Below are 27,805 nucleotides of genomic sequence, written 5' to 3'. Positions count from 1 at the left end.
TCCTGTTCAGCGTTCCGGCCAGTCAGCATTCTGCGCTCACTCAGACTGCTCTGTTCTCATTGTGCTGTTTTTGGCCCCACCTCTCGGCTTCCATCATCCCCCCTAAATATTTTTTGGTAGTACAAATCTTGGGGTTCTCCCAAACTTGCTGATTCCTCCCTAAACAGGACTGCTTCGCAAGGTTCTTTGGAGATTGTTTTGCTGAGTGTTGCAACAACCTCTTTGAGATGGGGGAACTGAGGAGCACACAGAATTCTTCCCCCTCAAAACATTTTCCCCATTCACTTCACTAGATCAGTTAATCAAGGACCACACTTTAGTTTGGAATGGAAGCTAGTCAATTAACCATACTGATCGTGTAAAACTTTGAGCCATAATTAATCCGATGCTAACATTGCTAATATATATTTCTAGGTGGATTCCTGGTTTGTTTGTTATGAGCACACACCCAGACCCTGCTCTATGGCCATAAAGTCATACCCTCTCCTGCTTAAGGTGTTAGGCTTAACACCTAAAAGATATGGCATAAAATTAAAAATGTACAGAGATGGAGGAGGAAAACCAGCAAATTTAGGCACCAAAGTTACATGATCATCTTACAATGATTGCCTAGAATGGAAACAGCCAAAATGAGCTGATCTCTTCACTAAGCCAGTCAAATAGATTCTGCATCCCATCTCTTGCTCTCTGCTGAAACCAGATGAGACAAGAAGGACTAACCTGAAAAGTATTCCTTATTTAGCAAATCTCAATGTGAAACCCTAACCAATTTAGTATACTGCATGTCCAAAATTATTTGGGATTCCAGCACAGTGCTGGAGAAATTCCATTAGGAATTTTGCATGCAGATGGTCCCAGGTTCAGTCGCAGGCACCTGCAAGTAGGAGTGGGAAGACACTGAGTGGCAGAGGTTCTCCAGGGTTTCAAAGACCCCCATTTGAAACCCTGGAGAACCTCTGCCACTGAGTGTACTCCGTCTGCTGAGCTAAATAAATCAATAATCTGACTCTGTGAAAAGGCAGCTGCTTTTGTTCCTAGACAGAGTCTATCCAGAGCTCTTAATCATCTCAGCTAGGAACAGAACCTCCATCTGCAGAGGCAGTCTGTCTCTGAATACCAGTTGCTTGGGGCTGGGGAAAGAAATGGGGGGGGGAACTTATTGCTCTCATCTTGTTTGTGGGCTTCCTGAAAGCACCTAGCACAGGTGTGGGCAGACTTTAGGCTCGTTGGATCTGCTTCGTTTCCTTGTTTTACTAGAAGCTTAAGTGCTACCAACCAGAGCAGGATACAAAAGACGTATTCAGTATTGAATAACAGGGTGCTTCTGAGTGCATTCTGAGCCCCTTCATTTGTTTTGCAGAATGGGAACTGAACTGAGTTCAACACAGCTGCTTTTGCACCAATGTCCACTTCATTTTGCTGTTATTCAACGGCTGGAAGCCAGAGACCCAGCTTGCTGTAGTGTTAAAAGTGTTGGACTAGGACAAGGGAGACCACAGGTTCAAATCCCAGTTCTGCTATAAAGCTAACTGGGCAGCCTTGATTGGGCCAGTCACTACCTCCCAGCTGAATCTACCTCACAGGGTTGTTGTGAGGAGAGGGATGAGAACACTTTATAAAAGTAATAACAATTATTGTTTTCATTTATATCCCAACTTTTTCTCCTGGGAGTTTGATGTGGTGTATATGGAACTCCCCCTACCCAGCTAAACCCCACCACAACCCTGTGAGGTAGGGTGGTAGAACTGGAAGAACAGTCAATAGTCAAACAGTAAATAAGGGAAAGAAACATTAGACATATGTGAGATTAATGAGAAGGGGCAAAGTACTCAAGAAATAATAGGGGATACAATGAAATTGGCGGTGAGAGGAATTGGTATTAGGGAATCCGGTAAATTGTAAAAACAACAACAAGAAGAGATGAAAAAGTTATAGGAAGAAATTAGGACATTGGAAAATCAATATATTAATTATAACGATAAAATAAGTTATGCACAATTACGGGCAAAAAGGAAGGAGAAAATAAAGATATGGAAAAAGTGCAGAGAGATTTGATATTCTTGAAAAGAGAATTTGTTGAACATAGTAATAAAAATTCTAAATTGCTGGCTAGAGCAGTACAGTAAAAAAAGTAATGAATTCAATTAGCCTAATAAAAGATAAAATGGGTAATATTCACAATCTGATGAAAGATAAGTTGAGAGTATTTCAGGAGTTTTATCAAGAGTTATATTCAGCAGTTAACAATACTATGGGGAAGCTGAAATAATATATCAAGAAACACTGGAAGATAAAGCTAGAAAGTAGGGATAGAGAGGTTATGGAACAACCAATTTCAGAAAAAGAAATAGAGGAAGTTATAGGGAAACTAAAAGGGGGTAAAGTCCCAGGAACAGATGGATTGGGAACGGAATATTATAAGGTTGTTTTTTTTTAAATGGTTCCTAAATTGAAGGAGTATATAATTCAGTAATAGAGGGTGAGAGGATCTCACCATTGTGGGAACAATCAATAATTAGCTTGATGCCAAAACCAGGAAAAGATTTGAAGGACCCAGGATTGTATAGGCCAATTTCTCTAATAAATCAAGATGGTAAAATATTGACCTTAATAATGGGGAAAAGTATGAATAATTTCATGTATAAATATATAAATAAAAACCAATGCGGTTTTGTAGCAGGAAGACAGATGTCTAGTTTAATAGGAAAAGTGTTGAATAAAATAGATATAAGAAGAAGAAATAAATTGAAAGTTGGTATAGTAGCATTGGCTATCTTTAAGGCTTTTGACTGTATAGAATGGCCGGCATTTAAAGTTTAGGATTTGCAGAACTATTTAAAGCATTAAGAAATCAATTATACTTGATGAACAAGGCATATTTCATAGTGAATGATGGTATAACAGAACAAACAACAAAGGATGCCCCCTTTCCCCAATTTTATTTGTATTGTTCATTGAGACTCCGGCCAATGTAATTAGAGAAGATGGAAATATCAAAGGAATAAGCAATAAAGGAAAGGAGAAAATAAGCTTATTTTCAGATGACACCTTGCTAACAAACAAAAAAAATCCATTGGAAAATATGCAGGTAATAGAAACGCATTTGGATTTTTGGGGGGAGAAATAACAGTGTTGAGAATTAATTGATTCAAATCAGAGATGATTATATTTAATTATGACGAAGATGAAAAATGAAAAATTTTGAAGGAAAAAAATAGATATAAAACCAAGAAATGTAATAAAGTATTTGGGAATAAATAGAACAAGAAACTTAGAAAATTTAGAACAAGAGAAAAATTAAGGAGTGAAATTAAAGAAAAGCTAGAGGAATATAAGAAAATTAAGCTTTCATGGTTTGGAAGAATAGTGATAATTTAAATGAAAATTTTGTCTAGAATATTTTTTTTCATTTAAAATGTTATCAATTAAGATATCGGACATAGAGCTAAAGGGTTGGCAAAATATGATCAAAAGATTTTTTAACTGGGGTAATAAACCCAGAATTAATAAACCCCAAAAATAGGTGGACTGGGTCTCCCCAACATAAAGTTATATTATATAGCAAATCAGTTAAGATATATTATAGATGGGATAATATAACAAGGAGAGTGAGAGTGGTACACAGGAAATGAGGGAGAAGTTAGTGAATATATTTTTTATCAAACCAAACAGGCAATGGTGGCAGAATATTGAAAATCCCTTATTAAGAAACATTATTGAGATATGGGCGAAATATAAAGGAAATTTGGTACCAGTAAATTCCCCACTAACTCTGGTGGTAGTGATAGAAGATTTCCCAGTAAATTGAAAAAAGGAAATTGAAAAAGCGAAAAAGAAGAAAAGACTTAAAATAAAGGATTGGGTGGAGAAAAGAAAATTACTCTAAGTTAGTATGGAGATGGTACTGCACACCATTAAATCAATTAAAGAAGGAATATTTGGCGTTATGTTGGAGGGGATGCCAGGATGACTTACATTCACATGTGGTGGAGGTGTAAATACATAAAAACTTTTTGGCAAAGGGTATTTAAGGAGATAACAGAAATCAGAGGGTTAGAGCTGACCAAAAGTCCAGAGGTAGCATTCTTATCAGTTTACAATGTGGCGGAAGATTCGCAGGCTATGAAAGACTTGCTCACAAATGTATTGACAGCTGCACAAGTTATTATAACTAGGAAGTGGAAGGGGCAAGCAGAATATGAAATGGAAGAATGGTGTAAAGAGGTGTGGGATATAGTTATTAATGATAAATTAACATGTGCTATTAAGGTAAGATGGGGAATATGTAGGAGAAATGATTTTGAGGAGATATGGAAGGTATTTGTTAGATAGTTAGATAGTTATAATGGAATGGTCTCAGGGGTGGGGTGCACATTTTTATTTCTATTTATTTATTATTACTTTGTTACAACAACAACAACAACAACAACAACAACAACAACAACAACAAAAGTAAAATTGTGAAAACCTGTGTCTCTATTATTTATTGTAACCAATAAAGGTCATGGCCACTTTCAACCCCCTCCCCCCTCCAAAAGAAACACCCTGTGAGGTAGGCTGGTAGAAGTGGAAGAGGACAGCTCAGGGCAGGAAATGTGAAGATGAGGGATCTAGAGTGTTGTTAAAGGTGGGAGGGATGAAGTACACAAATCACAGGTGATCTCCTATCCTTGCTTTTATTGGGTGGGAGGAGAGGCAGCCACTAAAAATACTTGCCTTGAGCTCCTTGGAGGAAAGACATGATATAAAGATGGTAAACAAAAAGAACTCAGTGGTAAATATGGTTAGAATAAGAACTTTTGCCAATACTGCAAATCACTTGTGGGTCCTGATCCAGCTTTTGTCGCCCCCTGGCCTGACTGGCTCTTGTGGGAAACTGACAGGCCTCTGTTATGGGGCGCCAGTTTGGTGGAGTGGTTCGGGGCGGACTAGGACCTGGGAAAGACCAGGGTTCAAATCTCCCCTCAGCAATCAAGCCCACCGGTGTCTCCCAGCCGAACCAGGGCTGTTGCGGGGATTCAGGTGAGGAGGGGGAGAACCAGATATAAGCAAAGCCCTTTTGCCAATACTGCAAATCACCTAGAGATCTACCTGCAGATCCTGCTTGAGCTTTGTCTAGGGGGTCAAGAGGTGAGCCCTGGGTCCGAACATTCAATTCATTCATATCCGCCTTTTATCCTAAGGTTGCAACAACTGAAAAATGCAAATTGATGCAGCAGCAGGTTCATCTCTGCTTGGCTGTGGGCCGTTTCGTTCCTCCGCTCCCCAGGCCCGGCTCCTTTGGCAGGAGGCTCCCTCGCTCGGAGCTGCTCCTCCCGGCTCTTGCCGGGCGGATCCGCGGCTGCTTCCCGCTTGGGGCGCCGGAGTCGCCTCCCGGCAGAGCTCCCTGTTGCATCCGAGTGAAAGGCGGGAGGGAGAAGACCTCGCCCAGGGTCCGATCGGGGGCGTCCACACGACCGGCGCGAATTGGTCCCCGGGGAGGGGAGAGGGCCTTCTCTGAATACCCTGAACTCGAGGGCGGGCGGGCGGGCGGCCGGCCGCAAAAAACCCATAGTATATATATGCCATTTGGCCTGAATAGGCACTCTGACTATCCCTAACTTTATGGATAATGGTAGTATTAATTTATAATTTAAGATGTTTTGAAATCAGTAAATTATATGTGGGAGTTATGTCCTATTAAAATATAGAGTTGTCGATACCATTATGTGAAGAGGAGGGAGAAACAAACATTATTTTTTAAAAAAACGTATTTCACATCTTGATGCCTTCATATACCTGGGAGTAAGCTGCACGGATTTCAGAGAAGCACGCATAGGCATGCATAATACCAAACAAGTGTAATCCTATCCTAATAGAACAATATAATGCTGTTCTATAAAACTATAAATACTAAATATATACTAAATAAAGTGGCTAGACCTTAAGGTAGCCCACTCCTTGAAGGAAAAGTCTACCAAGCAGTTCTGGGCCATAGTTTCGTTAGCAGGGATTGAGCTGGTGTAGATTTCATTGAAACAACTTCAGTTGGTTTAAAAGTTGAAATGTTTCACTAAATTTCTGGTTTGCCTGACGAAGATTTCTGTGTAATAATAAAACCTGCACGCGCTACCAACTAAAGACGATTTCTGTCACCAAATTTACTTTGTGTACATGACCATCGGAACAGCTTCTGGCTATGCTAGAAAGTCCCTTTCCCACACGCCGCATCCCCATCGTTTTTTTAAAAAGATGTGGGGAGAGAAAAAGATTTAAATATATGGAAAGGAGGTCACGGAATTAGCTCTGTTAGGAGCCTTGTGTCTATTAATTTCTGGCGCCTCGCAAACCAGGCTTCTGGTTTAAGAGAAGTGAACTGAAATCAGAAACCTTTCGTTTGAATAAAATTAGGGGTGAGTTGCATCCGGTTTAATTGTTAAAAAAATAACATCCAAAACATTCCCCAGGTTTTTATTCCTGCCACTTTTAATTAACGGATTTTAAAAAGAAACACAGAGGGGTTTTTTTTTTAATCCAAACGAAGGAACCTTCTCTTCGGAAACGTGTTTCCAAATTCAAGAAGCGCTTGGAACGCGTGGAGTTGCGGGTAGTTCTGTTTCTTATAAGGCTGGCCGGGGGGAGAAAAAAAATAAACGAATTTTCTAGGCGGATTGTTGCGGCTTCTCCGAGTCCCGAGGCTGCAACATGACAGGAGTTTAACCATTTCCATGGGTCAAGGAAGCAGCGGGGAGAAAGTTGTGATTTTAAAAACACAGTAAATGAACTGGGATAAAACATCAAGAAATCTAGAAACTATGCCAGTATTTGCCTAGGGAAGGAAACGGGGAAGAGAAAATACGAAAGGAAAACATGGACTTTTCCGCGCTTTCTAGCGCCATCCTACGCATGCAGATTCCAAAGCAGCCCCCACCACCTGAAACGGGTTCGCTGGAAAGCGCCGTCCGGGTTGCCCAGCCCGCTTCGCCGGGGGGGACTGGAGGGGACTTACTTCTGGGGAAGGATGCTGCGAGGGGACTGCGCTCTTGCGCGGATGACGCCCGCGGTTCCCGGAGAGGAAACGCCATCGGATCGGGGGACCCTGAACTCGGCGCCTGCCTGCCTTCTCCCGGGTCCGAGCGTGGATCTCTCTAGCTGGGCGCTGCCTGCTCCGCCTGTCACAGGATCCCTCCGGGATTTCGGGCCCCGGGGAGTGGGCGGCCCCTCGGAGGAGGCGCCCTGGGGGAAGCAGCGCCGAGGAGCGCGAGGGGGTTGCCGGCCAGAAGCCCCTTTTGCTGCCGGGTCCCGGGCTGCCCATTCGGGAGAGGGAGGCGGAGGGGAAGCCCGGCTTCTGGATCCCTCCCCCCTCCCCCCCAATGCGGAGCCGCTCTTCCCCGGGATCTCCGCGGGCGGGACTTGGCGCCCGGGCTCTGCGTCCCATTGTTCGCGGCGGGCCAATCCGCGCTGGCCGCCGTCCTCTCGGCCAATGGCCTCCGGGGCGCGGGAGCAGCCGGGTGAGGTCAGCGCCCCGCCCCCGGGAGGGGGTGGTCCGCGGCGTGCTGACGTCATGCTGCGCCCGGGCCCTCCCCGCGCGGCGGGGCTGGAGGAGTTAGTTGGGCAGCGGCAGGCGGTGGGGCTCGGCCCCCTTTCCGAGTCCCGGCACTTCCCCGCCTCGCCTTCTGCATGGTGGATATTCTCTTTCCTTATTCCTTCCCGGGTGCTATGGGGGATCATCCCAAAAGTAAGTGGCTCCAGCTCTTTCTCTCTCTTGGGTCGGGATCCTGTGCGTAAAGATTTGGGTGCATCGGAATGTGTTTCTGGCGAGGGGCTTTGCTTCTGCAAACCCCTTTCGCGGAGGACGGGGAGATGGCCAAACATAACAGATATTCTAAAAGGGTCCCATCTATATATCCACGGCTATATATAGATATGCATTTATAAGCATAAATTTCCCCCTCTCCTTTACGCCACCGCTTGCCTTTTCGTTCCTGGACTCTTATCAAAACCTGGCAGTTGCAGAATTTGCTGCTGGTTTATTTTTAAACGAGCATGTTTTTATTCGGGGGCTTGTCGCCCAACACTTGAACGATCCTCCAGAAAACTGTAGGGAGAATTAGCAATAACTATAAAGATAGCAATTATGATAATGCAACGAAGTCATGGAAAGATTCCCAGATTCTCTTTCTCTTTTCTTCATTTCTTCTGGGCGTATTAAATACGTGGCCGTTTGCTTTTATTTTCTGCGGTGTAGTCGGAAAACAAAGTTATACGGGAAAGTCAAAGATGCAAAATTCCCCGAGTTCTTCCGTTCTTCTTTTTATCCCCCTGCTTTGCTGGGGCGTTGATTTATAAAAGAGGTGCCGCCGCAGCACCCAAACCGGTGCCTGATTTGGGGTTAAATTATACGGATTGATTTGGTTTGGTGTTAGACTGATTGTTTTTTTAAAAAAGAAAACTTGTTTCCCGCCCCCCTTTCCAGAAAGTCCTGATGAGAGATTCTGTCCGTTCTTAGTGTCCTTTGCTCCTTTCCACCGGCAGAGAAACCCGGGATTGCTATGTGCGTGGGCTGCGGGAGCGAAATCCACGACCAGTACATCCTGAAGGTCTCCCCGGACCTGGAGTGGCACGCGGCGTGCCTGAAATGCGCGGATTGTAGCCAGTATTTGGACGAGACCTGCACTTGTTTTGTGAGAGATGGCAAAACGTACTGTAAAAGGGATTATATCAGGTGATGCTGACCTCCCCCCCCCCTCTCGGAGCGGGGCGCCCACCGAGCGGAAGGAAAAACACGCCTAGCAAATCCAGTTGCCCCCCGCTTCCCTTTCGTTTTCTTTCCTCCTCTTCGGAGCCTTTTTTGTCACACAACCCCCTTTTATTTATTCAATTAATTGTTTGCAAATGTTTGCTTTATTTTGGCAAATTTCTTCTCCCCTACCCTCTCTTCTCTTATGTTGTTGAAATCTTGCTTGCGGGGGGGGGGGATTTCAGGCCACAGAGGATGGAGGGGTGTCTTTTTGGTCTTTGAACTCAGGACGGCCGGAAGTCCAGAGAAAGACTCGCCTGTGGAAGCCTCATTTTTCACAATCCTCTCTTGGTGGTTTCCCACCCGACAGATGCGATAAGAGCGAGACATTTCACATAGAGTTCGGAGGGAGGGAAAGCGGGGGTTTCATAGATTTGTAGAGTTGGAAAGGCTCCCAAGGGTCATCTAGTCCAAACCCCCCCCCCAGGTGGCTTAATTTTCTTATGTCGCTCCAGCTTATCCTAAGCGGTGCCGCTTATTTGTTTTTTCCATTTCCGATCTACGCTGTGCCAAGCTTTGCCTGGGTCAGACATGCCGGCCAGACAAATTCCTGGGCACCCTAAAGCAAACCCCAAAGCCAGCTTGGCAAGAAGGACGGCTAATAAGCAGTGTGCCAATGGGAAGGCGGAACGGACGCTCCGTAACTGAGTCCGAGAGAGGCCGATTCTTCTTGTTTCATTATTCTTAATTTGGCACCGCTCATCTGCAATTTAGGTCTCTGTCTGAAGAGACTTGAAATCTGAATCGCTATTCATCATAGTCTACCATAAGAGCTGCCGAGCTGAAGTTGCCCGTTATTAAGTTCGCGGCTTTGGCAGCCTAGGTCCCCGCCTCGAGGAGCTTACAAATCTTCAAATGCTTAACGATGGATCCCTTTACGGATAGCCTTAGAGTATCCCTAATAGTAGCCTTCCAAGAGGCGCCAGGGCTGGTTCCTTCCTCCTTCTTGCTGCCTGTCGTTAAATGAGCGGAGGGAAACGCCAGGGTCCTGCCCGGAGGAGGTTGCGGGGTAACTGCGGTGCAGCCTCCCTTGGCCGCCCTGGTAGCACAGAATGAGAGGGCCGGGAGGGTCCCCAGGGCCACCTAGTCCCTGCCAGGCCGCGGGGGGGTTGCGAGGGGTGGGGAGCCCGTGGTGCCCCCCCCTGCTGACGGCTGCCCCCTCCCTCCCCCCCTCCCCGCAGGCTCTTCGGCATCAAGTGCGCCAAGTGCGCGTCGGGCTTCAGCAGCAGCGACCTGGTGATGCGCGCCCGGGACAACGTCTACCACCTGGAGTGCTTCCGTTGCTCGGTGTGCAGCCGGCAGCTCCTGCCGGGAGACGAGTTCTCGCTGCGGGACCACGAGCTGCTCTGCCGCGCAGACCACAGCCTCCTCGTCGACCGGGCCGGGTCGGCCGAGAGCCCCCCGCGCAGCCCCGGACACCTCCAAGGCGCCCGGCAGGGCCTCCAGCTCGCAGGTAGGCGGGCGCCCCAGCCGAGAACCGGGGAACTGGAGAGCTGGAAGGGACCCCCAGGGTCATCTAGTCCAACCCCCTGCTAACGCTCCTTCCTTCCTTCCTTCCTTCCTTCCTTCCTCCTTCCCTCCCTCCGCCCTGACTCCTTTCTCACTTTCCCCCTCTGTTCCTTCGTTTCTGATTCTCTCTTTTCTCTGTCCACAACTCCCCCCGCCCTTCCGCACTTCGTCTTCTGGCCTCCCCGCCTTCTCTTTTCCCAACCTCCGCAACAGCCGACGGAACTCTTTCTGTCCTAGGAGTCTTTCCAAACAGCAGACCCTTTCTGGATCCACCCATGCACTCTACACACACGTGTATTGAGGCTCCTTTCAGACGAACAGATGGATTTAGCTTTAGGAGACCGAATGCAAGCACTTCTGCTGCCATCAACAGGTCAGGGGAGGCGCAAAAGTACCCCAGTAGGCGAACCAAATAGTGAAGATCCTTCGCCTCCAAGCGTTTGCAAAATGGGGTAGGACAGAGAAAATGAAAGGAGGAACAAGGACCTCGCTCTCCCGTCCCCGCGTCTCTTGCCCTTTTCTGCCAGCCAGGGAGGGGACTCCAAAACTTCCCTGGGGGAAACGGAGAGAATCTTGCCACCTACCCAGAGTTAGGAAGGAGTATATGTCCCAAACTTTTGATACTCTCCAGCTCTGGTCTGATGGGAGCCCCCCGTGTCCCCCTCCCCGCACTTAATCTTGCTTTGTTCAGTTAGCCTCTTTTAAACCTACAGAGAAGACATGCGGAGGTGATGGTGAACCCACTGACCCCCACCCCAAAATCAATACTTTGAAGAAAGTAGATCCTGCTCACTTCTAGGGAATGTCCTGTGAGTGCGACACATTGAAAGCAGTCTCCTTTAAGAACCCCATCCGAGCACTGCAGTTCCCAGATCATTTGCGGGCTGTGTGCGTGTCTGCTTTAAATGGTGGGCACACAGACTTAGGAGTGTTGGGTGAATGGATTCTGTCTGAATCCCGTTCCTCCAGTCTCTCCCAGTGGCAAACTTTGGTCCTAGTCCCTCGCCCCCCAGTTACACACGTGATGAACAATATAGGCAGGGAGGTCCAAAATACAGGGGGAGAGCTTCCAGATTTTGTTGAAGGCGCTGGTTCTCGTCCTGCGTTGGACCTCGTTGGACAGCCCAGTCTCCACAGCTGGGGGCTTTTTAGGAAAACCAGATAAAATATACCCCTCCAGGCCTGGGCAGGGGGCTTCCCTTCTGAGCGACGGCTCTGCCAGCCTCGGAGTGGAGGCAAAGTCACCCTCTCTGTTTCTCTCGCACACCCACTGGGGGAACGCCTCCCTCGCCCACTCCGTGGAGAAAAGGGGGCCGCGGAAGAGAGAGCACATGCAGCCTGCAGCAAAGTTTCTTTTCAGACCTAAACCCCCAAGCAGAGTTGATTCGAGTTGCCAGGCAGGCAAGTCCCGCTGAAAGGGCAGGGGGACTTGCTTCTTCAGGAAACAGGATCCGAGTGTAAACACAGAAAGTTGTGTCTCGCACTCAATTTTAATTTATTAAATTTCAGATAACTCTATTGCTCCACGCTGGGCGGGGGAAATCCCAGCTCAACAGCACGGGAATTCCTTCTTTTGTGACTGTTGAATTAGTCCTAATAAAGGCACTATTACCCCACGGTTAGTTTTCGGAATTACGCACTCTTTTAGAATATTGGGATTTTAATTGCTTTTCACACGGGCTACTTAAATTTATTGCTTTAATGTAATTTTTGCAAATTGTCCTGGGATCTTAAGTGATTAAGGGGAGGAGGCGGGGTTAGAAACAGAAGAAAATATGTTTGTTTTACCCTTCTCACCCGCAAAACATTGATGCTGTTCATGTACTCTCGATTTAATCAGAGGCCATGTATCAGGTTTGAAACAAAATTTGGGGAACAGCGCATAACCAGATTTCCGTTCATCTTTAAAACAAAAACAAAACAAAAACAAGAACAAAAATAGATTTCAAAAGTTAGAAATGGGAACTCCATTTACTATTCTTACAGCCCAAACCTCCCCGGATTTGCTTAGAACTAAAGTCCTCCCTGGACAGCGAGGCTGGCTTTGCAACTGAACTGAGCAACACTCTGGTGTTTACGCAGAAGGAAATTTCACTGCTCCGTCCTGAGGCTTACTCTCGAGTAAGTGAATTAAACATTTCAGCCTCGAGTTCTCTGACGTTGGGCTCACTTACAAGGGAGCAAGCCAAATTCAATACAGTGAGGCTTACTCCCAAGTAGACATACATGCATAATAAGATTGTGCTGGCAATTCCTTAACACTGGGACAGTTCCTTCCCTCTTTCTTTCTCTTTCCTTCCTTCCTTCCTTCCTTCCTTCCTTCCTTCCTTCCTTCCTTCCTTCCTTATCTCCAAACCACAGAAACTATATTGAGTTGTTGTAGGTTTTTTTATTAATTATTTTTATTATCATAATCATCTGTATGTGATGCATTGTACCTGTACCTTCCAAAGGCGCGGGTTTAGAATAATATAGCAATCTAATAAACAGATAAATAAATAAATGATTTAGTTTTAAAAGCGTTGCGGTGCGATGACGACGACGACGACTCATTTTTAATCCGTCTCTTAACATTTGCCGCAAAGCGTCCTTCTGTTGCAGCCGGTTCCTCGCCCGGAGGCCGCGGCTCCCAGGGACGGAAAGTGCAGGCAATTCCGTTTGTCTCGGCTTTCCTCTCCCGCCGCCCGGTCCCCCCCCCGCCCCCGACATCTGTTTTGTGTGACATCTGATGCGTCTCCTTTTAACGCCGGGCTGTCATCTGAGACATTGCTGAGCTAAATCCCCCCGCCAACCCCCTCACACGCGCCCCTTTTTAAAAGGACGTAAATATTCGAGGCCAACATTACTTTGGGATTTGTTTAATAAAAATACAATAATAGTAATAATTGCAACAATCGGATTTATTGGTCTAAACTCTCTCTTTGGTGTAGCTTGATTTTTGCGCAGTCTGATCGATATTTGTGTGTGTGTGTGTGTGTGTGTGTGTGTGTGTGTGTGTGGTGTGTGCGCGCGCGCGTGTGTACAGAGACAAACCTTGCGAAATTCAAGCCCAGCCTCTCCTGAGACTGTCCAGTCCCTCTCCAACCCTCGGCTTGTGCGTTTGAAATGACATCTTTAACATTATTTGGAGAACCTGTGGAGTGTGTGTGTGTGGGGGGGAACAAGGCCTAAAGTATCATTAATAATAATAATAATAATAATAATAATAATAATAATAATAATAATAATAATATTGCTACTACTCCTGCTACTATATTTTAATTTAAACATGTTTCTTTCAAGTTGGTCCTTTTCTGAGAAGATTCGTGGTTATTTGTTAGACTTGGCTGATAATGATAATGATAATGATAATGATAATAATAATAATAATAATAATAATAATAATAATAATAATAATAATAATAATACAGGAATAGGAACTTCCTGTACAACCTGTTTTTTAATTCTTATTTTGATCTTCAATGGGAAAGCTTTGCCTGATGGGGGGCTCCGGGCGGTGGCGGGGGTCGGGTTCGCCGCCCCTTGGTGCTGGGCGGAGAGGCGCCCTCCGCCGGGAGACGGGAGCCCCCTTCCAGGGCAGCGGCCGCTCCGGGCCGGGCCTGCGGGAACCGAGTGGCAGCGGGGAGAATGTGCAAACGCTGCCCAGTGGTCTCCCTACACCTTGCGGTGCGTTTTCTTGGGGGGGGGCGGCAATCCCTCCCAGAGACTTAGTTATGGGGTGTGCAATTATTGTACAACTAAATGGCAGTTTAGAAGCTGCGCGTGTTGGTATTCTTTTGTTTCACGCCGCGTTTGCCTTTCCGGCCCCGAGTGAGCCTCTTTCTAGACTGCGCCCGGGGGGGGGGGCGTAGTAAAATTCCTCTGCTGTCTCAAGGAGGAGCTGCCAGTCCTGAGGTGCCAGTCACTCCCCCCCCCTCCGAGAAAGGGCTCAGTTTTGCGTTGTTGTTGTTGCTGCTGCTGCTGTTAATTTTTTGTATCAATGTGACTTTCGCAAAGGCAGGTTCACTGACTAATGATCTGCGAAGAACTTGGAAAAACAATTACTTTATTAATTATTTAGTTATTTATAAAAATATTTGTATACCCCTGTATCATATTACAGAAGTATACAAATATTTTACAGTTTACAGGAATATAAGACCATACAATAAGACCATTAAAATAAGTTAGAAACGTTAGCCAGAAATAGTTTTGAACGTCTTAAAGAGCTCTCTGCGGCGGTGCATACACAATAAAATTGTAACTAAAACACATCTAAAAGCCACAAAGGGTAACCCAGAGGGCTTCTCGGTCTGGGACATGGGGGTGGCTTGAGCCCCGGAGGGCGCGCCCTTGAACGAGCTGGGCGGGTCGTCCCAACCTTTCCCCGGGGGGGGCGCAATCTTCCCTCCCCCCTCCTGATCAGCCTCTCTCTCCCGCCCCCTTCCGTCCCCGCAGATTCCGTGCCCGGGCGCCAACCCTCCTTGCGTCCACACGTGCACAAGCAGGCGGAGAAGACGACGCGCGTGAGGACTGTGCTGAACGAGAAGCAGCTGCACACGCTGCGCACCTGCTACGCGGCCAACCCGCGGCCCGACGCGCTCATGAAGGAGCAGCTGGTGGAGATGACCGGCCTGAGCCCGCGCGTGATCCGCGTCTGGTTCCAGAACAAGCGCTGCAAAGACAAGAAGAAGTCCATCCTCATGAAGCAGCTCCAGCAGCAGCAGCACAGCGACAAAGCCGTAAGTGCCCCTTCCCTGACTCTGCACGTCTGAATAGCCCTCGCCCTCCCGGGGGCGCCAACTCCGGGCGCGCATCTTTGGCGCATTGAAATAAATGGCCGGGTCTTTTCTAGGGGGTCGGGAGAGCCCCCTCCATCTCGAGAGACCCAAGTCCCCAAGTCAAGGGGGAGGATTTCCTAGAGATTTCGGGGAGAGGATTTAAACTGGCTTCTGGACAGGCCTGATCCACCAGCACGAACCCACGCTTTGCATCCGTGGGTGGTTTGAATTGGCCCAGTCTGCAATGAAGACCTATGGCTTAAGGGGCGCAGGGCTTCCCTTCCTCTCTCTCCAATCTCTCTCGTTTTTGAAAGGTGCTCGCCGGCACCTGAAGATGTAGGAAGATAAATGTTGTGTACGTGACAGTTGTAGAAGTTACATCCTTATAATCTGGTCTAATCGGAGCGAAACTCAAACGTGTATTAACAGGTTTCCAATTTCATCACAGCAGGTGGGGGACCACTGACTGTTTTAAAAGGCAAACTGTTTTGTTTTTGCGTTTCACATCACTAGGATCCCTCTCCCCTCCTGCTTAACACCCCTAGACACGCGCGCACACGTGTGTTTGGCAGTGTTTTGGATTACGTTTTATGTAGATGGCAGTGCCTTGGTCTTTAAGATGGCACAAGACTCTTTCTGGTTTTTTGGTACAACAAACTAAACAAGGCCCCCTTTCTCGAAGCTGGACTAGGAGAAGGTTTCGTGACACCAGATCTCTTAATATATCCCCCCCCCCCAATACAATGTGTCTCTAGAGCGTCCCTGGAAATGTATTCGGGTGAATTTTTTAAAAAAATAATAATCGAAAGTTCTTAAAAAACCAAGTGTTTTTTGAGCAAAATCTATTGCTAAATTAGTTTAGTTCCGATTAAATAAACTTGGCGCCCCATCTTAAAAACAGAACAATAATGTTTTTGCTTTTAATATATAATCTATTTTTGAAAGGCGCTTGAAACCCACAAAGGGGCACATTAACAGATCCGGTGTCACGAACAGTGTAATCCTAGCCGTGTGCACTGAGAAGAAAGTCCTGTTTCGTTCCTTGGGACTTATTCCCGAGTCCCAGGTAAATCAGGTGCAATCCTAACCCCGTTTTACCTGGGAGTAAGCGCAACTGAATTCGATTACACTTACTTTTGAGTAGACATGGTTGAAATTGTGTTGTTACTGGCTAAAGCAATACCTCTATGAACACTTAATTGGGGTTTACTTCTGAGTAGCCGGGAATAGGCTTGTGCTACTTCAATATACGAGTCGGAAAAGTCTTTCTGCCCACACCGCCGCGGCAAACCACTGTAATCTTACTTGGAATATAGGGAACAGTATTATTGCCTCTGTTTTACAGGGCTTTTGTAGGACAGAAATATTGTGAAGGCTGCTGCTCAGTGCCCAGCTATGTGGGAGCGTGTCCCCATTGAAACGTCCGAGTAAACGGGCACAGACTGGCGCTGCACAGGGCTCTATAACGAAAAAGGTTACATAGTCCGAGAGTGGAGGGTCGCTCCCAGGTCTACAATTAGGATTCTCAGAAAGGTTCTCTGTGCGTAAACTACACTGAAATGAATGGGAAAGATGCAATAACTCTCAATGTGTGGAATAATTACCCGGTGGAGTTTGTCATTCCATCTATACTGTTATGGGAAACCATCTAAATGCATCCATTTATTGTTAAAATGAAGTATAACAAAACCACAGCCACCATTTCCCCGCTTTCCCCTTCTAGAACAATTGTCACTTTTCTGCTGTAATGAAATTGGCGAGGAGAGGGACGAGGGAGGAAATATATGGCTGCACATTAAGGCCCGGCCCGTTGACTTCCATGGGCTTTGCCACGTGCCTGTTCCCGCTGCCCTCCAGGGTGCGTGCGTCCGTCCTTCCTTCCTTCCTCCCTCCCTCCCTCCCTCCCTCCCTAGCAGACGCGCAAACGGGTCTCCGCGCAAGGGACGAGCCGCAGAGCAGAGCGAGGCTCGCGCAGGGTCGGGGCGAAAGAGTTCGCAACCTCGGGCACTTCGCTTTCGTTTTCGCGGGAGACGGTTATCGGCACAGCAGGGAACACTTTGCTCCTGGAATGTTATCACTCATATTGTTTTTATTATTGATTAATTAATAATTACCCCGGTGGCATTAAATATTGCATCTTCCCCTGGTGGTTCACCCCCAGCCCCAAAATACTTTTAATTGGCTTCAAAACCATGTTCATGGGCGTTGTAGAAAATGACAGCAGGAACCTCCAGCCTTGAGGGGAGGCACTTTCTTAGGGATTTTGTCTGGAGAGAACCCTCTTTTGATTGGGTTTCATGCAAAACTTCCAGGCAAGCTCAAGCAAATTAAAAAGAATGAGAAGATAATGCTAATTTAAACTGCTTCTTGGCTCCCCCCGCCCCCCCTCCAGAGCAATTATTAGTGCCACCACCCATATAGTTCCAATTAAGGCTCTGCAGCAAATATACCAGCAGATAATGTCATCATAAATAAATCCTATTACTTTTAATAGATTAAATTAATATATTAAAATTATGTTTGAAAAATGAATCAAAATTTAGCCCCCACCTCTTTTGTTTGCCTTTTAAACTCTTTAGAAAACTACTATATGTGATTTAGGCAGTGTGGCATAGTGGTTAGGACTAGCACTGGGAGAGCAGGCTTCAACTCCCCTGCTTGGTCGTGAATCTCACTGGGTGGACTTGGGGCTCAATCCCTGCCTTTCAGCCCAGTCTACCTTGCAGGGTTGGTTTGGGGCATTAATGAGGAGGGGCAGAACCATGTGACCACCTTGAGCTTCTTGGAGCAAAAAGCGGGGTAGAAATGCCAGTGAATAAACAAACTTTTTGCTCTTCCCTATAAATAACTGTGAAGCATATTTGATCTGGGTAAGGGGTTTGAGGTGGGGGAGGCGAAAGCCTTGAGAGGAGTGGGATCAGGAAGGCGGGCAGGAGACGTATCTTGACCATCAGAGGTGGAAGTGTTGCTTAATTTCTCTAGAAACCAAATCATTTAATGTTCATTCCATTACTGCCACAGATCAAACTGAGAGGGGGAAGAACGCTTGCTCTCCTTGTGGCAAAGGGGAAAAACCAACTGCTGCCCTTCTGGGAAAATATGATATTGCTGGTGAAGCCAGTTTGGTTATTATAAAGGATTTGGATTGGGGCAGGAGGAGAATAAAGGGAAACTTTATTTCACTCTCCTCCCTCCTTACTGCCAGATTTTGTAGGCTAATCCAGCATTAATTAATGATTAATTGCTGATTAGCCCCTCCCCCATTTGGGTTCTTCCACTTCTTTCTGTTGTCCATTCTTCCCTGATATGGAGCACTTTGGAAGAGAATTCTCCTCTCCCTAACCCAGGCTTCCTCAACCTCGGCCCTCCAGATGTTTTTGGCCTACAACTCCCATTATCCCTAGCTAGCAGGACCAGTGGTCAGGGATGATGGGAATTGTAGTCTCAAAACATCTGGAGGGCCAAGGTACATCCCTTTTGCCATCATAAGCAGCTGCAAATTGGGGTTTTCCAAAATACACCAGCCTTCCAACTGAGTATCGGGGGGGGGGGGGGGTTGAGGTGGGGCTCAGTCCAAGGCTTTGCAAAATACCAAGTAATAAGAAACAGGAGATTGTCCCTGAACATGTCAAGAATTCTTGCTACTGAGCAGCCATAATCAGCCCCTTTACACTCAGCATCTGGGGGCATGGCTTATCACAAGGGTGAGCAAAAGGTAGATCGGGATCTACTGACAAGATCCCTGAGGTGACTTGCAATGGATCTGAAAAAGTTTCTGACAACACATATGCAGATACCCTAGCCTTTCCATGGGTGTTTTTGGGGGTGGGAAGAGACCTCCATAAATTGCTTTGTCACTACATTTGAGTCTTAGAAATTGTTTTGCTTCATTGTAAAGTCTTGTGACTATATAATTTTTTTAAAGAACCCGGGGTGATTTGCTATTATTGATCTGTAGCGCATGGCTGGATGTGACATTGGGACATGATGATGCACCCAAGTCTGTCACTGCTGCCAGATTCTTCCTCTGGGAACAGGTGGGTTGGGCCGAGTCTTTGCTGACTGTTCCTTTCTTTTCACTCCTCCACAAGAGCCTTCAGGGTCTGACTGGGACTCCACTGGTGGCCGGCAGCCCAATCCGCCATGACAGCGCTGTGCAGGGCAATGCAGTGGAGGTGCAAACCTATCAGCCCCCCTGGAAAGCACTCAGTGACTTCGCCTTGCAGAGCGACTTGGACCAGCCAGCCTTCCAGCAACTGGTAAGGGACCGGGAGAGGTGGGAACACACAGCCAAGAGGACCAGGTCTTCCTTTGAACCAGCTTGGGAGCAGAGTGGGGAAGGCGCACCTTCGTGGCCTTTGTGGCTCAAGCCTAATAAAAACATCGCCACCCACTCCCAGACTGTATGTGAGCGGTTGATTCCTCCTTAAACGCTGTGCCCTCTACCACACGTGGGGACAGTCAGGTTGCTTTGGGGGCACAGGGAAGGCCATATGGGGCACACAGCTCTGTACTGCAGCTCCCTGCACGCAGGCCCAGCATCTTCCACCAGCCAGCTGCCTCACTCTGCCCCGTGGCTCCGCTGGCCCGCCTCGTTCCCTTGACACCCAGCTCACCTCCCTGACTGGGACGCATCTCCTAAGCAAGCCTGCTTCAACCCAAAGTCTCCTCGGTGTTGACTCAGACTTTTGGGGATCAAAAGGAGGTTGGGAGGACGGTGGTTGACAGCCACAACACAAGAACCATCCGTGCTCTGTACTGTGGATTAAGCACTCTCGAACAATCACTACACTCTGTGTAGGATGAGGATCACGGTGGACATAAGTGGGAAGATGGAGAGGGCAGGAATTGAGACCCCTTTAGCACTTTTTCCTGCTTTTGTGTGACAGGGAAAGAGCTCTTCAAATTGTGCTTCGTGGTGTGTTAAGTGATCTTGAGTGCAATCTCATCTGTGCTGGTGTGTTTGAAGTATGTGCTGCTTAATATAAATTCAAACTGGCCCTCTGGATGTATAAACGTATGTGAACAGGTACCTAAGTTTGGGTTCCCATTGCAACATCAGAGGATCCTTTAATGATTTGTTGGAGTACTTGCACCATTAGTTAAAGCGGAGTTAGGATGGAGTTGCATCAAGAACTGCCCCAATGCAGCGTCACCAAATGTGATCCTATGTTGGCATCATGAGCAGATGTTCAGGATTGTGGTGTAAGATGCACTTACCTGTACATTTGGGGCAGAGTCTTCGGGCAATGGTAGATGCCTAGACAAAATGGGGAAGGGGCACAGCCCAGCAGTAGGGCATGCAGAAGGTCCCAGGTTCAATCCTCAGTATCTCCAGGTAGAGCTGGGAGACACCCTACCTGCAACCCTGGGCTGCTGCTGCCAGTCAGTGTAAACAATATTGAACTAGGTGGACCAGCGGTATGAAGAAGGCATCTTACTGTGCTCACAGAACTGTGTGATAAAGAAGTTGCTGGGATGTATTTGAAAGAAAGGCCTTATCCCCTACCTGAATACACCAGAATAAGGTCATGTTAATGCTTGAGGAAGAGGGATAATTTTGGAGTGAGAGAGATGTAAATACAAAATGTCAACTCCGTGTTGGACTGAGGCTGCAGTTTTGTCAAATACTTAGCACAGGCACACTGAAACGTAAAGGTTAGTTCACTTCAACTTGCCTGTTGAGCAGGCATAGGCAAACTGGGCCCTCCAGTTCTTTCCTGTATCTTGATTATGCTTTAGAGGATAATCAAAAATGAATCTGGTGCAATATTTAGTTAAGATAATGGAGAATTGAGACGGGTGAGCTGCCTGCATAATTAAATGGTCATTTGCTAGAAACGGAAGTGCCACTAAATGAAATATGGGTCCTATACATCAGTTTATGAAATATGGAGCCCGGCTCTGCATAGCTGCCACTGGAGCTTTGCCTAGACAGAGAGGAGTGTGCAGGAAGTCTGTCAAATTCCTTACAGAACAGTTTCCTCTTTGCAGGAGGGAGGCTCAAGGGGCTCTGCAACTGGAGACCGTGAGGGAAAGCATTATGTGCCACTTTAACAGTCATGGCTTCTTCCCCAGAAACTGGGAACTGCAATTTCTTAAGGGTGCAGAGAGTTGATAGAATCCTCCCCTGTTCCCAAGAGCTACAATTCCAGAGTTCATTGGGAAGAGGGATCAGCCGTTAAACCATTCTGGGAATTGTAGCTCTGTGGGGGAATAGGGATGATGTTGGGACAAAGGTGAAGGCCTCCCCTTCTACCCTCACCCCCCCTTTCTGGTTTCCCAAGAGCCTTATGGAGGGAAAACCTGCTAGAGGAAGGAAGGGAAAGTGTTTTGTGCATCCCAAGGGCCACATTTCCTTCTGGGTGACATAAGCCAGTGCCAGGCAATGCAGGAGGGAAATGTGGCTGGGAAAAGGAGTATAAAATTTGCCTTTGCAGAGGGTCCAGTTGCTATACATTCACACACCCCTCTCTACCCCCCCCCCAAGTGGCAGGATCACGCTACAGTCAGGCAAGAGCACTTGACGAGTGTGCAGAGCAGGGCTGGGGTGCAAGGAATGTGGCCTGGGAACGGTCTTGAGGGACAAATAGAGATGTTTGGTGGGCCACATTGGGCCCCAGGCCAGAGGTTCCCTCCTCTTGTGATACGGTATGGCAAGTTACCTGAATGGGTTGGAGAACACCCCAGACATCTAAATCAGTGGTACTGCTTGATAAATCTAGCCTGTTCAGACTGAATCTATGTTGTTGGAAAAGAGAAGGGTGGGAGGGAAAGGCATTGCGGATAGAGATCCTCCATTGCTCTGCAAGCCTTCCACAAAACCACCTGAACAGAGCTCACAGAGCTCACAGACTACCAGCAACCCACAGACCAAAGTTTGTGAACTTCTGACCCTACGTAATAGGTGTGTTTAAGGAACCGTGCTTGAATTAATCAGTTCAAATAATTTCAAGCAGTGCCCTTTAATTGCACCCATTATTTAGGTCCATTATTCATGGGTTTGGTGAGTGAGTGTGATCTGGCCACAACTGATGAAGCTCAGATGATGAGCCCCCTACTTTCTCCCCATTATTTGAGTCCTTTTAGGAAATATATAGTGGCACACCTCACATTTGAATAATGAAGCGTTTGGGATCCTGACAGTTTGGGAGAAGGTTCTTTCACTCACAATATTCCTTTGGGAGTTCTCCGGCACATGAGAAGGACGTGCTCATGTTCAGTTCCTTTTCATTCCACTGGATTGTGCTCCCGCTTTTCATACCAAGTGCGTGTAGGGATGTGAATAGACATGTATAGATTTATTAGAGATTACCCTTCCTTCCTTCCTTCCTCACGTTTGTAAGTTCAGCAGAGTGCATCCCTTTGTAGCTTAAAAGTGAAGCTTAGATAGGTTAGTTTTAGCCTTTTAGTTTAAGTAATCCAGGATGCCTTAAGGCAGACTGGGTTCTCCTGGTATTTCCCCCTTAAAACAATAATCATACAAACATTCTTGTAAAAGGTAAAAATAACATTTACTCATTCCACATTTCTGTTGCAGAATGACAGATACAGCAGCTTTGCTCAGACAGGCTTAAAACGGTAATTCAGTTAGATAGACATGCTTAAGTCTAGCTTAAGTCTAGCATGTCTGAGCAGTGGAGCTCAGATATGCAGGTTGTTCTCACCTTTCTGACTTGGTGCTGAGATGAAGAGGTAAGAGTGAGGAGAGGCCAAAGAGCCAAGAGGAAGTGCCAAGCCTTGTGAGTAATTATACATGGCTATGCCCCCCCCCCCCCCCGGTCAGGGCACAGAGGGAGTGTCTGTCTCAGAGTTCTGTCTAGCAAACCTACAGGAAAACTCTGTGAGCTTCAGCTCTGATCATGTGCCTGTCTAGCAAACATGCTTTGTTGGTTTGACTGCCTTGTAAATATCCCACAGTGAGCTGCAAGAGTGCTTCAGGGAAGTGCGAAGAAGGGACTCTGGCAGGGTCCCAAAGATGGGCAAGCTCTAACTAGGCTTCGGGGACCCTGCCAGAGCCTTATGTCTCCTTCCCAAAGCCTAGTGCTGCCTCACCTGGCCAGCTTTGGGAAGGCAGCATGAGGGCTGGGGAGTGGCATCAAATGTTGCTGAGTGCTGCCCCAAAACACTTTTTGATATAATTCAAATCAACTATATCTTTTAAGCAGCTTCTCATTCTGCCTTCAGCTGTGTTTCAGTTTGCCCTGGCAACAAGGAAAGGGGTGGCAATATTAACTGATATCTGTTTTTGGGATGAGCTTTTGGGGGTTGGGGACAGTAGCGTCTGCTTTGAATGCAGAAGGATATTAAAAAGGATCAGGCAGCACACTATGGGAAAGGCTTTCTCTGCCTGAAACCTTGGAGAGTTGTTGTCGGAAGGAGTAGGCAATTCCAGTCCAGAGGGACAAATGGTCTCACCTGCTAGGAGACAGCCTCCTGTGAGTTAAGTTTTAAAAACTAAAGAACTGGGGCAAATAAATTCCTGTATCTCTTCATCAATAAATATTCTCTGGGTGGCTTAAAATCATTTTAAAATAAAAATTACAGTGAAAGAGCAACAGAGACAGCATAGAGCAGATTACAATCTGATTTAAACCACCAAACTCCCTGCGTGAATAAAGACATCTTCACCATCACCTGGTGTTACAAAGACCATAGAAAAGGTGTTGGCTGAGCCCCTTTGGGGAGTCTGTGTGGGATGAGTTTTAATGCAATTTAATTGCAGTTTATCCCTCCAGGCACCTGCATGTGGGGGTTAAACAGAGTTTTAAAATCCCATCCTTGGAAGCAAAATAAAAAGCATAGGAGCTGTAAAATCTTGTTTTGAGCAAGTCCTGCTACAAAGTAAGTTGGCTTCCCCATTCTTACCCCACTTAACAAAATATTAGGCAGCAACTTACTTTATTGGTTCACAGCAGTGGAAGCAGCAAAAACTATGCAGGCAAAATACTTACAGTAAACCAAGCTCCAGCGAGGGGAGGCATGTGCATCTGATGGGCAGGAGGGACACGAGGTGCTCTGTTCTTTCCTCTCCAGGAGAGCAGGACAAATGGCGCCACACAGAGCCCTCTCTGCTAACTGCGTTTCTATGGGCCGTGTATCCGCCTCAGCAATCCAGCTCTGTGATATTAGCGCCTTCTCATCCTAACTAGCAAGAATATGCTTTTGTTAGGTTTGGCAGCTCATCTCCCACAGTCTGTTCTATAGCCCAGGTCACCCCCCTTTGCACCTGCCCCAGTGGCATGTGTCCCTCCAGAAGGTTGCCTAGAAGGCAGTGCGGCCCCCGGCTGAAAAACGGTTTCCGCTCACTCCTGCTGCAAGATTGGCAGCACTTGACTAATCGCCAACCTTGTCGCCCTCTCTCTCCGCCCCTGCAGGTCTCCTTCTCAGAGTCCGGCTCCTTGGGCAACTCATCTGGCAGCGACGTGACCTCCTTGTCCTCGCAGCTCCCTGATACCCCCAACAGCATGGTCCCCAGCCCGGTGGAAACGTGAGAAGAGCCTCCTTTTACCACCCCCACCTCCCCATGGACTTTCGCATGCTCCTGATCCCTGCATGAGATCTCCTCAGCTCCGAGCAAACTCAACTCTTTAAATTATTATCTTTTATTTAAAACCCAGCTCCCCGATCGTTCCTAAACCGTCATGGCTGTAAGCGGCACCCGCCTCTGGACTGCACCGCCCTCTCCAGCACACCGGGGGGGGGGGAGCAGAGCAAGACTCCCAAGGGATTCCGTGCCCCCACCCTCCGTGAATACCTCTTGACTGTACTAGGATGACTTTCCTGACTCATGTAATGGTAGCTTTAGAGTACGTTGTCTTTTTTAAACAAACAAACAAAACACACTTCATTGGGAAGAAGCAAACCTGATCGTCTTGGAATTGCCGGTGCCATTTGCCACGCTATGCCAGGAGCCTGGACAAATCTTGAACGCCCTTATATTTGTTTGCTGGCCCTGGAAGGGGGGATCTGTCTGTCTGTCTGTCTGTCTGTCTGTCTGTCTGTCTGTCTCTCTTTGTCTCTCTCTCTCTCTCTTTTTCCCTCCCCCCCTCCAAGACTGCATGATTGCTGGAAAACTATCTGCAAGACTTAAAGTATCCCCCCACTTCTCTTGCCAATGTTAAATTATCTTCTGGATGGAGGTGAGGTTTGTTAGGCCATTGCAGACCAAAGTAAGTTATTGTTATTATTATTTATTGTTACGGCAGAAGATAAAATGGTTGGGATTGATATTTTGACCTTAATAATAAAAACGAACAAATACCTGATGAGAAAGTGCTGCAAGCCTGTGTGAATCATTGCCACACAGGATCAGAAGGCCTGGGATTAAGGATCATCATTGCCGTCAAATATGGAGGCCACATGAACATTCCCTGTGTGTGTTTGTGTGGAATGAAGATATCTTAACACGGAAGGGTTTCCCCAGGTCAGACAGGCTGGAACTATATGAAACCTGCTTCTCCTTCAGCCGCACATCAGACTGGAAGCTTGTATGGGAGCTGGAGGCTCCACCGCCTTCCTGGCCCTGATCAGGCCCTGACCTGGGCAGGTGTGTCCATGCGTCTTCCCTGCGGAAGGTGAGGAGGCTCCAAGATCCAGCCAGGGTCTCACACAGTGGTGTCAGAGGCTCCTGTGACAAGAGAGGAGCAGAATGAGGGTGCTGGTTGAATTAGTGCAGGGACATGGCCCCTCAGGCTCAGGGGCCAGATGTGGCCCACCTAGGCTCTCTATGTAGCCCTCAGGACTTTCCTGCTCCCCAGCCACACTCCCTTCTGAACCTCCTTTGCCCTTCCTTGAATGTTTTTGTCTGGCTGGACTGTGTCCTTGATCGTGCCTCTTGTTTGGATGAAACGGGTAATGGAGAGGGGTGTGTGCAGGAATCAACTCACTGTGCCTAGAAGCTTGCCAGAAGGGAATGTGGCGCTTGGGTTGAAAAAGTGTCCCCAGCCCTGAACTACTCAGCAGTTTTCACAAATTGGTTCATGCTTTGAAGTGCCTCTGAGAAAGACTAGTGCCAATTTTTGCAATGTGATGTGCTCAGAACCTGTCTTTTCCAGGGCTGGCATCTGCACAAGCTGAAGTCTACCCACTCAGGATTTCAGTGGCACTTTCTGAATTGATGTATATGCACTTCGTGGTGGGAAGCTGCTCTTTGGATGTTTTCCTCTGTCTCTAAGCAGTGAAAGATTCTGGAGTTCTAGGCACTCACCCAGGGTTTGGTTTCCTTGGAATGAAGGTCAGCAGAGGCTGTGGTCTTTATTTACACATATATGCAACCTCAGTGTGGGATGGAGGGACTCACTGCATCACCACTCCATGGAGATGTTGCTTCTCCATGAGTTACAGCTTTGGCTCCAGCACTTTCAGGTCTCTGTGTCTCCAGCTTCCCGCCTGCTTCCAGCCTAGCTCCTACCTGGCAGCTAGGTGAGGGGTGGTGGTGGAAGGCACCATCACTTAGTTGCAGCTATTGCAACTTGGCGGCTCCTTTTGGGATGCTGATGAGGACATTTAAGTGTTCGGCTAAGGTCATTGGCCTACAAATAAATTATCTGACTAGTTCCACTTCTATTAGATTCCAACCCTCACTTGGTTGCAGGACCCCAAGAACTGGAAGGGGCTCAAGGCATCATCTCTGTCACAGCACCAGTGCAAGGAAGCCTAAAGTCACCCCTGAAGCACTTAGAGCAGATCACTTGACACATCCACAGTTCTGTGAGGAAGACTAAGGCTTCCTTATTAACAACCTCACAAAAGCCAGCAATCACAATAGTTCTTTGGAGGAAGTCATGGCAGACCAGATAGCTTAAAATTGTATTCTGTATAGCAAATGGAGAGTTTTTTATTTTAGTTTACAAAAATTTATAGGCCATTTGGTTGTAACAAAATGGGTTTATAATGGTCTTGTAGGAAGACCAGACGCTGCCAGATATAGAGTCCAACCTTTGGCCCATCTCTCTCCTCCTGGTCTACGGGGCCTGGCAGTGGCTCTCCAAGGCTTCAGCAAGGAGCTTTCCCCAGCCCTATTGAAAGGGTGTTAGGAGAGCCTGTAAGTCTATGGGGCGGATTTATTACATTGCAAATATCCTGCTTTTCTTTCATGGAGCTCAGGTGGATGTGAACAATCCTGTGGAGAAGGTTAGGCTGAGAGGGAGCGAGACAGAGAGGCTGGACCAAGGTCTTTGCAGGAAAGTGCAGCCACGAAATAAAAAGACGCCTGCTCCTTGGGAGAAAAGCAATGGCAAACCTAGACAGCACCTTAAAAAGCAGAGACATCACCTTACCAACAAAGGTCCGCATAGTTAAAGCTATGGTTTTCCCGGTAGTGATGTATGGAAGTGAGAGCTGGACCATAAAGAAGGCTGATCGCCGAAGAATTGATGCTTTTGAATTATGGTGCTGGAGGAGACTCTTGAGAGTCCCATGGATTACAAGAAGATCAAATCTCTCCATTCTGAAGGAAATCAGCCCTGAGTGCTCACTGGGAGGACAGATCCTGAAGCTGAGGCTCCAATACTTTGGCCACCTCATGAGAAGAGAAGACTCCCTGGAAAAGACCCTGACGTTGGGAAAGATGGAGGGCAGAAGGCGAAGGGGACGACAGAGAATGAGATGGTTGGATGGTGTTCTTGAAGCTACTAGCATGAGTCTGACCAAACTGCGGGAGACAGTGGAAGACAGGAGGGCCTGGTGTGCTCTGGTCCAGGGGGTCACAAAGAGTCGGACATGACTAAACCACAACTACTTATTTATTTATTTA

At 47.2% G+C, this 27,805-nt stretch overlaps 1 protein-coding gene across 3 annotated transcripts; it reads left to right on the top strand.

The window, feature by feature from the left end:
- The first annotated feature begins 7,614 nt into the window (after nt 1–7,614).
- Nucleotides 7,615–25,337, top strand: ISL2 (ISL LIM homeobox 2). 3 transcript variants are annotated; one of them, XM_081209236.1, is made up of 7 exons: nt 7,615–7,717; nt 8,515–8,704; nt 9,961–10,232; nt 14,726–15,009; nt 19,140–19,307; nt 24,426–24,538; nt 24,669–25,337. In XM_081209236.1, exons 1-7 carry the CDS (start codon nt 7,660–7,662, stop codon nt 24,700–24,702), a joined length of 1,119 nt encoding a protein of 372 aa, XP_081065362.1. In that variant the 5' UTR covers nt 7,615–7,659; the 3' UTR covers nt 24,703–25,337. The 3 variants fall into 3 exon arrangements, with proteins under 3 accessions (XP_081065362.1, XP_081065363.1, XP_081065364.1); XM_081209238.1 differs by having other exon boundaries at nt 7,662–7,717; nt 8,456–8,704; XM_081209237.1 differs by lacking the exon at nt 24,669–25,337 and having other exon boundaries at nt 24,426–24,663.
- Nucleotides 25,338–27,805: the final 2,468 nt, after the last annotated feature.

This window comes from Podarcis bocagei (genome assembly GCF_964188305.1).
Source record: "Podarcis bocagei genome assembly, chromosome: 9".
Taxonomy (NCBI): Eukaryota; Metazoa; Chordata; class Lepidosauria; order Squamata; family Lacertidae; genus Podarcis; species Podarcis bocagei.
This window is presented reverse-complemented; position numbering and strand designations above follow the sequence as displayed.